At 38.6% G+C, this 17,245-nt stretch overlaps 2 protein-coding genes across 4 annotated transcripts in view; both read left to right on the top strand.

Moving 5' to 3' along the window:
* The window catches only part of hs2st1a (heparan sulfate 2-O-sulfotransferase 1a), a 50,261-nt gene extending 45,832 nt beyond the window's left edge, over positions 1 to 4,429 (top strand). Inside the window, exons 7-8 of the mRNA XM_063885130.1 lie at positions 2,076 to 2,233; positions 3,767 to 4,429. Of these exons, the coding sequence (XP_063741200.1) occupies positions 2,076 to 2,233; positions 3,767 to 3,990 (382 nt within the window). The 3' untranslated portion in view covers positions 3,991 to 4,429. The remainder of the gene's footprint in view (positions 1 to 2,075; positions 2,234 to 3,766) is intronic.
* A 4,493-nt stretch (positions 4,430 to 8,922) lies between these two features.
* Positions 8,923 to 17,245, top strand: part of pkn2a (protein kinase N2a) — a 33,144-nt gene continuing 24,821 nt past the window's right edge. The window contains exon 1 of one of the 3 annotated variants that reach the window (XM_063885504.1): positions 8,923 to 9,204. In XM_063885504.1, the coding sequence (XP_063741574.1) occupies positions 9,184 to 9,204 (21 nt within the window). In that variant the 5' untranslated portion in view covers positions 8,923 to 9,183. Of the gene's footprint in view, positions 9,205 to 15,149; positions 15,394 to 17,245 lie in introns of those variants that run through there. The other 2 variants (XM_063885505.1, XM_063885503.1) reach the window with 2 other exon arrangements.

Below are 17,245 nucleotides of genomic sequence, written 5' to 3'. Positions count from 1 at the left end.
TCCATTTTCATTCAGTGCAGATAAGCAGGTACATGCCTGTAGACACCAGGGTTTACCTGCACTAACAATATAAATCCTCTTACAACAGATCAAATAATATGCTATGAAAAAGGGACAGTGGTAAAATGATAACTAATTTCCGGTTTTAGGAACTCATTCCTGTACCACTTTATAATATAACTTACAGTAGCTTAGGCTTTACAACAATTTACGTTTACTAACTTAGTTGTACCTCAGACGTACTGCTCTGAGTCCGTGTGATCCTGGTAATCCTCTGCCTGCTGGAATCTATTAAAACTTTTATTGAACATGAATGAAAAGTTCAAATTTGCATCGCTGCCGGTTTAAATGGTTTTGTTGAGAAGTATTTGCAGGCAAGGGTAAAATCCCTTCACTCTGGATTGGATTTGTTGGAAATAACAAGAATAGAGTATCGCCAACCTCATCCTTCCCTCACCTGAGGCTGATCCGATGCTGTATTAGTCTTCTTTCATTATGCAGCACATTAAACCTCATCATCCTGCTCTATCACTTCTGCTCCCCTCATCCTCTCAAGGTTTCTGTAGCACTCTTAGTCTCCATCCTTCTCTCCACATGATGATCTGTATCAATCTCTCTCGGCCCTCACTGATCCCTCTTAGCCTTCTCTCATCTCTCCTTCACTCTGCCCTCTGACTTTTTACCATCCACACTCTTGACGCAGGTTACCAACTGAAGGTCTTGAGATTGACTTCAGTGTGGTGCACTGACATACGGGGGCCGACTCGTGCAAACAGCCCAAAACAATTGTATTAGGAAAAATACACTGCAGCTTCAGAAACAATGCAAATCTAAAAACAAAAATGTGCCAAAACACATGCAAATGACAGCTGTGTGCGTCACTTTTCAATCTCCCAGTTTCCGTTGTTCTTCTTGCAGCGTTTCGCTTATGCAGTGCTTTTAGTAAACCCTGAGCATGTTTCATCAAGTTTGCACATGTGTTATCAATTTGGTGAAGAGGTTTCTTTATCTGCATGTATTTTGGAACATTGGTGTTTTTACATTCGCATCGTTTCTGAAGCTGCAGCGCGGTTTTCCTGATGGAAGTGTTTTGGGCACTTGTCGGCTCCGGTTCTTATATGAAGAAGCGGAAGCACCTTAGAAACATTAAATAAACACTAAAGATAAAAAGGTCCTGTAATTCTGTGTTTAACTAGGCTCTGCCAGACAGTCACTTTATAGGTTTAAACAATCGACTTCCTTCCCTATTATTTCATTTCCTGACCAGGACGACACCTGCCGCAGTCTTCATTTATTTTCCACTCCTTCCTGTCTTTCTCTTCTGTCATCTGCTCCTCTCACTTCATTACTTTTCCTCTCCCTATTTTTTAAACTTTCAGTTCACTAGGGCTGTACTGAATATTTGGAAACGTTGAAGCTTTATTCATAACTTTGATGTTCAAATTCTTAATCAACAGTCTTTTTTCTTTTTGCATCTCTATTTATTTTACACTAAGGGAAATTCCTTGTATGCGTTAACCTGCTTGGCAGTAAACCTGTTTCTGATTCTGATTGTGTTTTAAGCTGGTATGTTTGCATATATAGGATATTGCTACAATTAATATTAAAAATACTATACTTTTTGTAGAATTAGATCCAGTGCTAGCTCAGATTCTTGTGTGATTCCAAAAAAGAAAAACACTGCTAAATAATAATTAAATCCATATATTTGGGCGACGTTAAGCCTTTCAAAAAGATATTTTGACTGCGGTCCAAAAAACTGATGGTCCTAACCCGGACAAAAGGAATGACAATTGATTTAATAAAAAATAAAAGCCATACTCGTTTATTATGATATATCATTATCTTTAAATCATGGAATTAAAAACATGTATTCTAAGCTGTTGATGTCACAAAATATCACAGATGTTGGAAATCCTCAATTGAAGCTTTGGATGTAAAAAGCATATCCTCTTTCCTCCCACACTCTCTCTGTCCTTTGCAAACCTTGTAATCATTTCACATGCAGCACAATTGCCACTATTTCAGCAGAATACAAAGAATCTAACCACATAAAACCAACATGATGTGTGCAGGAACGTGGGCAGCCAGTGGGCTCTGGAGCAGGCCAAGTACAACCTGGTGAATGAGTACCTGCTGGTGGGAGTCACAGAGGAGCTGGAGGACTTTGTGATGATGCTGGAGGCCGCGCTGCCACGCTTCTTCAAAGGAGCCACGGAGCTCTACAAAACAGGTGCCATGTCTGATAAATGCCTTAAAAACATTCGCTGTCATAGGCATGTTTTTGTTTCCCTCCCCCAATATTATAATACTCTTAAGAGCTTACTCACATTGCAGTCCTACAGTGTGCTGTGGTTGCATTTGTGCAGTCTGAATTGGCCCTCCGAGGATTGAATCGTGATCAATATGCACTCATGCCTCTCGCTGATGTAGTTACAGATTAGTTAGAGCCAGTGCAGCCAGAATGAATAATGGAGAGCACAGAGGAATTAAATGTGACAGTGATATAGATGTGCTATGAAGTATTATGTTCTCTTTTTTTAGGAGCAGATACAACAAAGTACTCAAGTTAATCAAGGATTTATTATTTTATTCATTTCAAGTCCAAATCTCTTTTTATGAAGTCATGCAGTCCTGTTTCCTAACCCCAACAAAAAAACAGATCCTTGTATTCTGATTTCAGCTTTTCTGAGGTAACGCTTATGTGAAACCAGAGTCTAGCCTGCTCTGATTGGTTAGCTCTGTTGTGATTGGTCAACCGCTTAGAGATGTCCTGTTCCTTAGCCTATCATGTACAATGTGTTAACAAACTACAGGAGAGGGAAAATCCCCAAAAAGCAGAATAGGGCCCCTTAAAAATGTAGCACGCTTTCGCCAAGATTGAAATGTGCCATATATACATAATAAGAATTTAAGACAATTTGTGAAAGGCAGAGTTAGATGAAAATATCGATAGCACTCTCATGTCTGTACATTTAATGTAAAGCTACCAACAACAACTGTTAGCTTAGCATATCTATTTTAGGGGAGAAAACGGTTGTCTGAACCACTTTGGGTTTTTTGTAACAGCGCCTGCACTGAGCCATGTGTTTCTATTCTGTCGCGAAAATACATATTACAAACATTTACAAGTGTAAATACAAGATATAACTCGTCACTCAAAGTAGTCTGTACCTAATGTTTACACCATTATCCAATCCTTGAATTTTGCATTTTTCAGCCCAATTTTCTATCAGATTGCTGCATCCCAATTAAAATATGATTACTTATGAGCAAAAACACTATTCTATGTCAGACTCTTGTTTTTTGTGGGTTAACAATGACACATTTTTGCTCTAGTGAAGTTGACACCTGTAAATAGAGCCAATGAATTTTTGAAAACTTTAGCAGAATCCTTTATTTGTCCTTGATCTGGGGAATGTATGGCTCTGCAGCAGCAAAAGTACAGTGCAGGTAAAAGGCAAAAGAAAAAAGAGTAGACATGCATGTTAATTAAAATGGCCAGCACACATTAGTAAGAATATAAACAAATAAGTACACCATGGTAAAACAAAATAAGAAGCAGGGAACATATCAAAGCAGTGAGGGAGCCTTTAACACTAACACAATGTAAATAAATTAGTAGAAAATGTAAAGCATAAATTGCACGTCAGTATTTTTTACACAGTGAAAAGGTAAAACTACTACAACAATAAAATGAATGCTGAATGACTTACTACAAGTACCTGCACCACCTTCATCCTCCTCTCCTCTTTTATCCTCACAGGGAAGAAATCCCACCTGAGGAAGACGAGCGAGAAGAAGCCACCCACGAAGGAGTCCATCGCCAAGCTGCAGCAGTCGGCCATCTGGAAGATGGAGAACGAGTTCTACGAATTTGCCCTGGAGCAGTTCCAGTTCGTCCGGGCACATGCTGTCAGGGAAAAGGACGGGGAGCTCTACCTGCTGGCACAGAACTTCTTCTACGAGAAGATCTACCCCAAAAACTGAGGAGTAGACGGATACATGGCAGGTGTGCAGCCTCAGATGAATAAGGACACATAAAGACTACGTGTGACTGTTTTGTAGAACATTCTATCGACAGTTCCGACACGTCTGCGCCAGCCAACTGGACTCGTGTTTCATCAGCAGGTTTTTTTTTTCCCAGCAGCCTCCACTCCCCCTCATGTCATAGGTGGTATGACGCGTACAGAGACGGCCTGTCCAGCTCCGAAACAGTTTCATGGGCTCCGTACTGTTTGGTTGTGTTTGGTTGTGTTTTAACTCTTTGCTCTGGTTGTTTTTTGTATGTAAAGACGGTGACAGTCTCCATGCCTCGCCACTACTACTAACTGAAAGAGATTTTAAGTGTACGACTACTGTGCTGTATTATTGGACTTGAATGAGAACGTTTGAGGTTTTTATGAAATAAAAATCCTGTGACCATGGACTATTTACTGGGAGGTATGTCTTATACTGTACTTCATGCTGGATGTAAATGTTCAGAGGCCTTTCCTCAATAATGAAGAATATCGAGTGTACAGAAACACCTAGGTGAAGACGCTGCTGCTGCTGCTGCTGCTGCTGCTGCTGCTGCTGCTGCTGCTGCTGCTGCTGCTGCTGCTGCTGCTGCTGCTGTAAATACTTAACTACTTTTTTCAGTCCCATTCATGAAATCAAAACTTTTAACCATTTTTAAGACTGCATTTTCTTTTGTCATTTTCTTTTCACTGTAGAACCAGTTAAACATCTGCATCCACTTCGACTGTAACTACTTTCATTATTGTTTAATCTGCTGATAATTTTCATAATTTATCAATTCAATGTTTGGTCTATAAAATTTCAAAAAATTGTAAAAAATGTCCATCCCATTTTTTGTAAGTCCAAGGTGATGTCTTTTAAATGTTTTATTGGTTGTAAAGCCAAAGATATTCACTTTTATATGATATAAAACAAGCTGACCACAGCATTTTGCATGAAAAAATTACGTTAGGGATTTATTGTAATTATGAAGATAGATGCCCAATATTTTGCTGTCAGTAGACTTATCAATAAGTCCACTTTTAGTCTGACTCCTTAATATGCTGACATTTTGGGAAATATGTTTTTCTTATGTGTGAGGCTACAGGCTTTATGCTAAGCTAACCCTGCTAGAGCATCAATCCTCTCCTCTTCCTCTAACTAATTCATATATAGATGCAAGTTTTTCCCGTATAATATGGTGGAACAGTTGGTAATAACGCTGTTGTCTATTTCTTTGTTATTTTTTTCCCTGAAGGTTGGATTTGTTGCTGGTTCACAGAAAAAACTTAGGGCCATGTGAAAAAACCACATGGCTGTTTTCATCTTTTCATTGCCATCCAAAATACTAAAACTGCCAGAGATGCAGGTGGGTTCTTTAATTAAATGTACACGTTTGTGCATTATCATTTCCACAGCAGTAGGAAGCTTTATGTCTTTCTAGGGAAATAAATATAGCTGCTGTGGAAGTGGAAACGGCATGGTTTCAGCGCTGGTGTCCTGCAGAGGGAGATAGAGAACTGCTCCGGCCTCCAGCTGTGTGCGAGTGTGTATGTGTGTGTGTTCTTACACCATTTTTAGTATTTTTAGATTTTGATGTGGTGATTAAAATAAGGAGTCATTCTTAATTACATTTCACAGAAGAATGCCAACCTGAGTGTATATATCCCACATGTTTTTATTATGTGCGCTACTAAACTCAGAGTTACTCAACTCAGCTTCTAAACTCAGTTAGACTGTATAGCTGACCAGAAGTATTTAACACTAACACCCTCACGCCTTAATGAGGTTTTATTAGGACAAATCAGACATTCACAGTGCTGTATGAAACTAGTTTATTGTATCTTTCTCTTTTTGAAACATATAAGTCAAACAAGGAACAACAATTTGGTTATGCATTAAAAAGCTTATTTCTGGACATGTAATTATTCATACATATATTTATAACATCATTTTGAATAAATAAAGATATAAACAATTGAAATAAATTGATTAAAATCCATGGCAATGCTGATATCAAAGATCAGAGTAAAAATACATTAAAAATATATATATTTTCGAGATCAAAAATACATTATACACATATACATTATATATGGTGGTACCTCTTTCCCTGAAGGTTGGATGCCGTAAAAACAACAAAGTGTTAGCCTAAGGCTAAGAAATGTGACAGTCACCTTTTCAATAGGTAACAAATAATAGAAAAGATATTTAACTGGCTCGTTTATCCTTTCAAAGTGTATATGAGAATAAGTTGGAGTAATCAGTTTGTGTCTTTGCTGTTTAAACATGAATTTGCTGCAGAGGGAGAAGTGTTACACATGTATCTTACTAAAAGGAGAGCATCAACTAAATTAAGATGTTTTGTTCAGTTGAAGTCTTATAGGAGTTCTAACACAAGCTAAAGAGTTTTGAATTTTTTGATCTACAACTTTAATTAAATCAGTAAATACCTAATTGGTGAATGTCTTAAGCTTCTACGTGTAAAAAAAAACAGCGGTTTCTAATAATTGGCTAAATGAAACTACCAAACATCATCCTGCTGAACATTAGCCGAAATTGTTAGTTTATTAGATCCTTTTAGATGTGACTGTAAGGTCATTACTAATTCGCTTTTACGGCTCATCAGGTATTATAACTCAAACTCTGAAATCTTTCGCGACTGATGTAGTCTATTTATAGCCCAACGTTAGCTTTTTACTCCTTGTGATTGCAATGACACTTCAAATATCAAGTAGTGTTAATATGCGGAGATTATCCTCTTAAAAATCGTAAACTTGTGTTTGCCATAGATTATACTTTTTGCAATATTCAAAAATCCATTGACTTTTGGTCAAGTGAGCCCTTGCAATGCTAACTTCTAGGTCAGGCTACAAAAAAATTTGCCTTACTAAATCTTGATGTCACAGGATTTAGTCTTAAAACAGAAATACAAATTGTCCGGGACTCATAGGCTTCGTATTGCAGTGGGATTTCTCTTATTATTACAACCTTGTGGGATAATACCTGTCTGCCAAATAAAACACAGTAATCTCAATCACCGCAGCAATAATCATTAGGTTTATTACAGGTAATAAAACTCCCACAGATCAATACAGTGTTCATTCAACAAACAGCCGGAGAAATACAGAATACACACACATGTATCTTTCTGATGAAGGAAGACATTAACCAACCTGCAACCATTACCTCTAGGTTGTGTTTACTAATGATAGTCCATATTGATCCAATCATGAAAGACAAAACCCTCACGAACTGTGCTCAGTCAGCGTCTGGAGGGTGTCCCTGTGTTGGGGTTTTAACAGGAGAACATAATTCATAAGTCTGCCCAACAAGGCCTCTGCCATTTTTATGATGTGGACAATGCTGAGTTTATGAGTGAGGAACCTGCGTCGTTGTCCCTCGCCAGTAAATATTTGAGACATGAGCCCGGAGACAGCCCAGTGTCTGAGACGTATGGCTTGTGATGACTGTGTCCCTGAGGGTTATGTAATGCAGCAGTAAGTCTTCTCACTAGGCTGTGACATGTCTTATACCGGTCCCACTGATGAGGCTTCAGTGTTTGTCCTGTGGTTTCTTCACAGTAGCTCCTTCTCGTCTATCTGGCTCAGCAACTCAAAGTGAACTGACTTCTACAGTGGATAATATAGCAGATTTGGTTTGCATTGCACCTCTGGATGTCAGCAATTTGTGACAGCATCTGCATTATCCTTTTGATTTAAATATTATTTGGACTGTCTGAAGTTCTTTATGGAATACATCTTTAAAATAATAATAAAACATTGGAAGTATAAAGAAAAACAAATTTGAATGAAATAATACAAATTAATAAAATAACAACATGGGAATATAGAAAAAAATAGCTACATGATTTTTCCCGATTATCTTAGTTTTGTTCCTATAAGGAGTAAGGGTAAAAAAAAAAAAGAATACAATTAAATTAATGGCATGCAAATACAATCATAATGTATTTCATAAATAACAATATAGAATAAAATAACTATTAAAAGAAAATCATGAAAACAAATTGTAACGCTCACTATATATTTTACTTCCACATTTGTCTATGTATTGCAATAATTTTTCTATTTAGTTTTCATTTATTTATTATTTTAATATTTTTTTCTATATATTTACATTTTTTTTAAAATCACCCTCTCATTCATATTCTATTAATACATTTACTTCGTAAAAAATAAAGGATTTATTTTCTTTAATGGTACTATTATTGCAGTCTTCTATAAAGTTACTTGGAAGACCTTCACTTAAAAAGAACTCCACATCAACTTTGGGGCACATATACTTTACTCTTATATTTACTACATTTCAACTGTTTAAATGTCCCCTGTATACTTATATATTCAATGTCCATCTCGTCTCTCTTTTTAAGAGTGAAGTATTTTAAATAAATGTCCTTTACTTAACAGAGAAGGAAAATATTGGAGTGATACTCCCGCCATCATTGCTGGAGCCTTTAAGAGTACTTAGTACTTTTACTTTTGGTATTGTTCTTTAAAAGTTCTGCAGTTACACTTCTACCTGAGTAAAATGATTGCAGAAATATCACTTATGATGTTGTGACTTTTGTACTCTCTTTTTAATAAAGGGATGTACATACTGACTATCCTTTCACCTCTAATGAAATGCACAAAAATAAGAAGATAACTTATTTAATATGTAAAGTTAGGTTTTGCTGTGTTTGTGAGCTATTTATTTGTGTACATTTTAACTTCCATATGAATCATTCTGACCAAGTATCCCTGTTTTTCCATGTGTGTGTTCACCCCGGGATGAGTCTGTGAGCATGAGGTAAGGCCAGCCTGTAAGCAGTGTGGATCACGTGTGTAACTGTCCGGGCTGGAGCAGCAGCCGCGGCACTGCAGCTCCTCTGGGCGGACTCTCCTCTCTAACCACCGCCTCTTTCTCCAACTGCACTGGGACAGATTTATGCCTCAGCTTTTTTTATTTATGAACACCAGTCCACCCTCCGCTCTCAGGACGGTGTGACCGCGTCAATGAAGTGTGAAGACGACATGGGAAGGCCCGTGTACCCGAGATGACCGAGGATTTGGTCCGAATAATCTTTTTGTCGCCAGAGAGGGAAACTTAAAACAAGGCTTGTTTTTGGACTTCCACCTCCCCTCCTCTCTCCCCGTAGGATTTGATTCAAAGGCGAAAACCAAGATGGCCGCCGACTCCGTGCAGGTAGGAAAAGTTGACAACTGTTGCGAAAAGTGCGCAAACTTGCTCAGGAGGTAAAACTAAAAGCTGGAAAACACTTTTATTTCTCTAAAGTTGAGTCGCTGTGAGGCGGTAAAGTTGTATTACAGTTTAGGGCCTGTGCTAAACCTTAAAGGGGTGTCTGGGAATTATCCATGGATTGAGGCCTGGGAAACAATTATCCAAAGTTACTTTTCCTGAAATATTAAAGTTTTTGAACCGTTGCTTCTGTGCGGAAGCAGCTGTGTTGATTAACGTTATGGCCATTGTTGTAAACAGTGTTAATGTTGCTGTAGCGGTGAGTTAAATAATGGTCGTTGGACGTAACTAACAGCTATGTAGCCTGACGTTAGGTTAACCTGCGTTACTTTAAAACAAAACAGTTTCCTCCTTGTATTAGCAAAGCGTTAGGACTACCGGTAACGAGATAGTTTCATTCTTTAATAAGATGCAGCTTAGTAGAGTTACACTGTTCCAGCTTTTCTTAAGACAAAGTCGTCACTGTTTTCTTGACGTAAAGTTTTCCAAACGCGTTACAAACCGTATGAATTAACTATTAAGCTTGCAGTGTAAAATACATCTGAACATGTCCATTTTAACATGTTAATTTATTAAAACTGTGCATGTTAGCATCACAGTCATGCCTCATATTCTCTATGACTCACTGTATAATGTGGTTTCACTTGAGTGACGTCAGACTTGAAATAAATCTTTCGGGTAAAAACATAGTCCAAAGCAACTGACATGACAACACAATTTAAGCTGGTCAAGTTTGGACTGCTGTCAAGCATAACCTTTAGCAACAACCTCCATTAACTGAATGCATGTCAAAGATAGAACCAGGCTAATTGCTCACACACTATTATTAATATTTACAGGGAATATTGGAGGGAAAGTAGTTACTGCAGATAACTAAGCTAACACTTCTAAGAAGTATTAGTTGAAATCTATCTTGTTATTTGATTCTCTAGTAGTAATAACCTGTTGCCATGTCAGTTAAGCCTTTACTAGGCCAGTTTAACCATAAAACCCTCTAATTAAACCACTAATTAGTAATAATCTGCCCACAAAGACTAAAATGAAACTTGGCACATAAGCAAACTCAATTGCATTGAGGTAGAAACTCAAACCTTGTTTAATGTGCACTGTCGCTGCTTAATAAATAAATGCTTTGTTTATAATAATATACAGGTAACCCCCCTGTGGACAGTATTTTCTGCTCTGGGTTGATGCATTGAAATAATCACAATATTAATCTGAGTCTAATTATGGTAAACTAATGGCAAAACAGATGTAGGTTCTACCACTTTTTCCCGTCAGGGAGCATTAAACTGACACAAATTTAACCACTGACATAAACCCAGTCATATCACATTATTGGTAAGGCTTATAATAAAGCCATGAGTGCTGGCTGAGGTTGACATTACATTACATGTTGCAAAACTTGCTTTGATTTAGAGTTGATAAAGGATGATGCATAATTATTTCTAACAATCATTTATTATAATAACCTTCCGACAACGGTATACCTTTTTTATACATATCTTTTACATCCCTTGAGGTGCAAACGTCCTTTCTCAGCTGCCTCAGTGTTTGCACTGTTAGGATTATATATGTGGCCAATGACATAGGATGCACAACAATAACAGAAGCCCAGCCCTGTGTTGTATTCCTAAACCAGGTACACTGTGGTGCATTCCTTTTATATTAGGTCCTTTTCAAAAGACCACATGGAAGTCATGCTTTCTTTATTAAAAGATGTGTCTATATTTAGCAGAGCTGGACCGAGCCAGCTAAACTTTAGCATATATCACCATAGCGGTTTATATGGAGTGGAACCAGATCTACTCGGCAGAGCAACAGGTGCTTCAGCGCAGTTCATCGCTTGTTCCACTTGGTGACATTGAAGCGTGGACACACAATACATCTACTTGCTGTCCAGCTCCAAAATGACCAATAACATTGACCAGAAGTGCAACACATTGCCTATAGTTTGTCTTGGCATGGGATATGTGTCAGGATCGTGTGAAGGCTGCATTTGTAGGATTTGCGTTTACTAGCCTGTTGCTATTTCTGATTGCACCAGGCTGTTGCCAGTGCTCTGCAGCCAGCTGTGGGGTAAGCCTGCCGGGTGTCAGGTTGTAGGTCGAGATAGGCCTCATGGAGAAAATGGCAAGGGCTTGGCTTTTAAAGAGCAAGTCTGGATAGTGGCCTCAACTTTTCCATTGTCCTATTGTCTGAATGAAAGCTCTTGTTGTTGGACTTGGAGATTTCGGGCTTAAGGAGCAAGTTAACCTGCTTACACTTGAGGCTCAGACCTAATATTTGCTTTTACCTCACAGTTTCCTTTCATGTCTCAGGCACTAAAAGAGCTCTTTAACAAGTTCAACATGTGTAGCTAACAGTGGCCCTACCTTTTTTGTACAGACAGTTTTTTTAATACAGTTTCTAAGAATAGCGTTACACTTTCTTGTTTTTATTTTGTGTGGATTAACAGTCCTGGTTTATCTTTCTAACCATTTTTAACAAATATCATTATTCTTATATTGAACAAAACATGTAGCTAAAATGTTTAGTCTCTTCATTTGTTGTGAGCGAGCCTTGAACATTGCACAGAGCCGCGAGCAGAGCCACACTGACGGGAACAAGCGCCCTCCATCCATCACAAACTGTATGCATTGTGCTATGAGTGGAAACATTTGCTTACAATTCCTGCTTCGCTTGTCTTTGAACCTAATAAGTCTTGAGTTCTCCGTGTGGTGTCATTTCCTTGACAAGCATTTAAGCAGCGAGATGATAAGGGACTTACAGGTAAAGGAACTACTTGAGGAAGTATTGCAGTTAGAGAGAAACAAGAGGTGAAGCCAATCGTGAAAATGAGCTCCTGCTGGGATATGGTTTCTTCTGTTTGATCTCATACTAAAACGCAGACCTTGTGGGTGTACGAGCTGATTTATTTCCATCTTATCTGATTGGCCTTTCGTGGGTTTCCTTGCATTGTTGTGCAGTGAAATAGGCCCTTTAGGGTGTCCTCATGTTGTCCTCATACAGCACTGGGCAAACAGGGCTCCGGTGCAAACAAGATGAAGTAAAGAGCTGCTTTTTCCCTACACACACACACACACACACACACACACACACACACACACACACACACACACACACACACACACACACACACACACACACACACACACACACACACACACACACACACACACACACACACACACATTATTATACCACGTCCAGGAGTTGTGACCTCCATTTTACCTATGAGTCACCCAGGAGCCTCAGGACCGGAATATGTGCAAACTATAGTTCCCTCTGAAGTGAGCACCTATAGATGAGTGTAGGTGGTTTCACATGAAAGTATGACTCTGCCCATTTTTTTTTTTACCAATCATCATTTTCCCCCCCCTATATCTATCAGTCAGAAGTAGGATTAACTCCAGGTTACTGTTCAGCTGAGTCATCCTGACGCAGATTGTCTTTATAACTCTTGATGATCAGTTGAGTTAAAAGATGATGATTGAAGTGATAGCAACTTGGCTTTTGTTGTTTGAAACATGGCCTCTACTCTAGAGACAGTGAACGTTATCTATTTTTCAGATAGATCTGCTACAAAAAGTCGATTCATCAATTAGCCAATTGTACAGCTGGGCAATATATCAATATTGTGATATAAGACTACACATTGTATTTGGATGATCTGGCATTACTGTCGGTTTCCTGGTTTTAAAGGCTGCATTACAGTAAAGTGATCATTTTTTTATTATTTGATTAAGAATCAGAAATCTTTCATTTGTCCCACAGCAGGGGGACATATACACTGTTGCATTAAAGAGACAGTGCAGATAAAAGGCAAAAATAAAAGGAGTGGACCAACATATTTAATAAACAGGCAAGCTCAAGTTAATAAAATAATAAATCAAATAAGTACACATTTGTGAGAAACAGCAGCATCTTAATAAAAAGTAAGTAACATAGCAGTCAACGAGCCAGTAATAAAATGAATGCATTGTAAACATGTGTTTATTGCACAAAGCAGTGTTATCTTGTAGACATTATATCCACATAATATATCTCATTCATTGTGTAAATATTTTATAAAAGCACCAATAGTCAACCCTACAAAATCATTGCTATATCCATAACCAGGTATTTAGACAACAAATATTGTGATTAGGGATGCACCGATTGCAAAAATGTCGGCCGATACCGATGTTAAGAATAACATTTTTGCCGATACCGATGTTTTACTATGTAAACTGTAATGGTAGCACAATGCAGACTAAGGCAGCCTATCCCTTTTAAGAGAGAGAGTGGGGGATACGTGTGTGCATGTGTAAGAGCAAGAGACAGGTTAAGCGAGCCATAGTAAATTTCTGGAAGTTAACTGGAGTAGCAGCAAGTATAACGAAGTCACAAATATATACGACGGCCTCCCAAGAATACTGAAGAATGGATTTAATTTACCGATCCTCCAGACACCCGGTACACGGGGCAGAAGTCCTGCAGCATGCGCAGCGTACAGCAGCAGAGGAGACGCCCCCCCCCCCCGAATGACTTTAAAGTTACGGGAGACCCACAGTCACTGTTTAATCCTTCAAAATGATGCCCTGATTTAAGTCAGATTTAAAAACAACGACGCTAATGCAACTTCTCCCGGTCACGTAGCAAAACATAAACATCGGCGACTGCCATCTGTCACCTTATTTTACCGATGTGCCGATGGTGGTAAATGGGATTATTGGCCGATGTCTCACTGATGTATGGGTGCATCCCTAATTGTGATGTATGACAAACACCATATCGCACAGCCCTTGTTGAAAGCAAAGTAATTACCCATTATTTGAAACATCACCTAATTGTTAGTCATTTTTCGTAAAAGATTGACTGAAAATGCTTTATCTCAAATATCAACATTTCATGCTTTTCGCAGTTTTATATCTTATTAGAGGTCAATAAACAGCTCTGGAAAAAATTAAGAGACCTTTCCACATGTTTCTTAACCCTTTATCTCTACATGTATGGCAGCCATTCCAGTGTCTTTTGAATTCCAACAGAGAAAAATGGTCAGTAGTTATAGAATACAATAAAAAATGTAACTCAAAGACATAACTATAAATAATAAAACAAGAGAAAATGAAAATGCTGAAGTGGTCTCTGTATTTTTTCCGCGGCTGTATCTTTGGACTTGGACTGACCAATTGAGACATCACTTTGGAGTTTGAGAAAATGTGATGGCGTTTTTTCACTATTAAAACAAATTGAACATTATGGGACATGTTGGTGGGAAAAAGCTAATGTTAGCCTATAAACAAACTACATCATGTCACCAGCGCTAAGCTAAAGGTGGCTAATGTTTGGTGTGATAACGTTTAGTCGTCTCATTTAGTCATTTGTTAGCGGCCGCTGTTTTTATGACACTTAAAAGCTTCAGACATTTACGGTATTTACTGATCTATTTCATATTGTAGAACAAAATGTTAAAATGTTGTAAGCTGATGTTAACCACAGACCTTCTTTCAGACCTCTAACCAAAAACCCAGAAGGGCTAAAAAGCGGACTAACTTGTGTTAAGGACACTTTCCTGCACCACTCTATAGAGTAAAGGCACCATGAGACTATCATCCACCCTTGAACACCAGTCCTTACAGTTTATGAACCTTGTAACAGTTGTGGGGAGGGTGTTGTTTCACAGCCTCTCCTCCTCTCCTCCACCACACAAGTTGCTTCCACGGGGGAGGCCACAATGGACAGCCAGTGTTGTGTTTTTAACTTGGGTTAATTTTAGACGTCTCCCTGGAGTGAGATTAGGTCCCGTTCTGGGCTGCTCTGACCTCACAGAGTTAGGAGCTAAGAAGGATTTGGCTGCCGCTGCTCAGACGGTTTATCTTGCCTGTTGATGTCGACGGTCTGTGTGAAAAAGGGAGAGCACAATGGGAGAGCTGTAGAAAATCGGATACCGGCGGAGTGAGTGAGTGCCGCTTTGCACCGAGCCTCTGCCAGCTACCCTAGCGTAACATTTATGGCGGAGGATATTGTTTCTCCTCAGAGAACTTCAGTGGAGTTCATATAATGATAGTTATGGCTGGTCAGCAGAACATAGCAGGATGGGCTGGTTCAATTGATCTAGATATGGACTTGGCGGAGAGTGATGAAGTTCGGGTAAGGAGAAAGGATCAGCTAATATTTTTCTTTTCCAGCGTCTCTGCAGACTTTTAACAGTAGCCCGCTAAATTGAAGCCAATTGCATTGATCCCAAATGTTATTGCGAGTTAGGTTTGACTGCGTTCTATATTAAGAAATGCAAATAGACTGCGATCTTGTGGTAACCGCACAGGGCCTTTTCATTGTATTAATGGTGTAGGTTATTGTACTTCACACTCTAGGTGCGGTTTTAGAGGCTTGCAACAGGTTCACCTTCATATTTTGTGTGTTGAGCTGGTTCTGTTATCTGGAGTTAACATACAACGTTTGATTTGAGTGATAGCGCTTTACACTAGAGACTTTTCCAAAAGGTCATACTTACAGATTTCAAATAACAAGGCCTATGTTAATCTAATTGAGCAATTATTAGTGACAAAGGGAGGACAGCATTCCTATTTTAATTTTTGGTTTGGCCTGTTTGCTGTGATGATTGATGGGTTAAATTGTTGTGGTTTCATAATTTGTAATGTAACACAATAGGAAGTAGATTGATGAGCTGTGTAATGACCTGGAATAAAGCGATTATCCACGGCCCTCAGATAATCCCTGATGTGTTCTTCGATCAACAAGTTGAACGGAACTAGCGCACCACTGTATTCACCGTGGACTCTAAAGCTGAAGCCATTCAGGAAGCTGCTAATCCTTCTTTAGTTCAGGTGAATGGTTTAAAGATGCAAGTAAATGGTGACTGACGGCAGCAGTGACAACACTGCGATACAGGTTAGCTAAAGTTCAAAACACGCCGGGCTTACCTTTACAATACTCGGGCTGTTAGTGTTGTGTCTCTAAAGCTCCAAGTTGGTCAGAAGATAAAGGGTGGTGCAGTGATGATGTCATCGTCTTGGCCAACCCAGAAGTCACAATCACAAGGGTACCCTCAACGGAAAGCAATGGAATTTTACCATTTGGATTTTGGAAAATTGCCAAAAATAAGCAAACACATGTTTATTGAACTTGCGTGTTTTGTTGTGTTTTGTTGTTTTGTACATATTAACACCACTTTTGTAATTCTTTAAGCATAAATGCTATCTCCAGAAGTAAAAAGCGGATGCTAGGCTATAAACAAACTACCTTATGATCTAATGCAGGGGTGTCCAAACTTTTTTGACCGAGGGCCACATACAGAAAAATATACGGAGAGCTGGGCCACTTACAGAAGTGAATATTGCCTCATAAGGTAAGTTATAAGTTAGCTAAATAAATCAAATGTAGGTGAATAATGCGCGATACTTGGAAACACTTTAAGGAAAAAACAGCCTACATCCCGTCTCTCTTTAGGGTTTCATTTATTTTGTTGGCAGCTCATTCCTTAAAACAGAAGCCTCAGTTTGCTGATAATTAAATAGTTAAATTTCAAGCTTGTTATGGAAATAAGTTATTGTGGTTTCTTTTTATCAACTAAGATTTGTGAGGAAAGGTTTTAAAATTTTAAATGACTAAATTTATGTGAAAATTGGGCTCATTAACACATGAATACTGTAACATATCTATTTGAGAAGTACAATATAATACCAGCAAAAGTTTGATTTGTGGGCCATATTCCATTATACTTTTAGAATTAGCTAGGGGCCGATTCAAAATGGCCTGTGGTTCCGCATTTGGCCCCCGGGCCATAGTTTGGACACCCCTGATCTAATGTCTTCACATCATCACACCAAGGCTGCAATAAAAAGCAATTGAGAAAAACTACTAGCTAAGCTTTTATAAAGAAAGCCTTCCATTTTTTCTTTCCACATTCTTCCTTGGCTTTATTAAAGAAAGCAACATTACATAAAATGTTTCCCTTTACCCTGGCCATATATTCATTTGT

This window comes from Eleginops maclovinus, chromosome 6, assembly GCF_036324505.1.
Source record: "Eleginops maclovinus isolate JMC-PN-2008 ecotype Puerto Natales chromosome 6, JC_Emac_rtc_rv5, whole genome shotgun sequence".
Taxonomy (NCBI): domain Eukaryota; kingdom Metazoa; phylum Chordata; class Actinopteri; order Perciformes; family Eleginopidae; genus Eleginops; species Eleginops maclovinus.
This window is presented reverse-complemented; position numbering and strand designations above follow the sequence as displayed.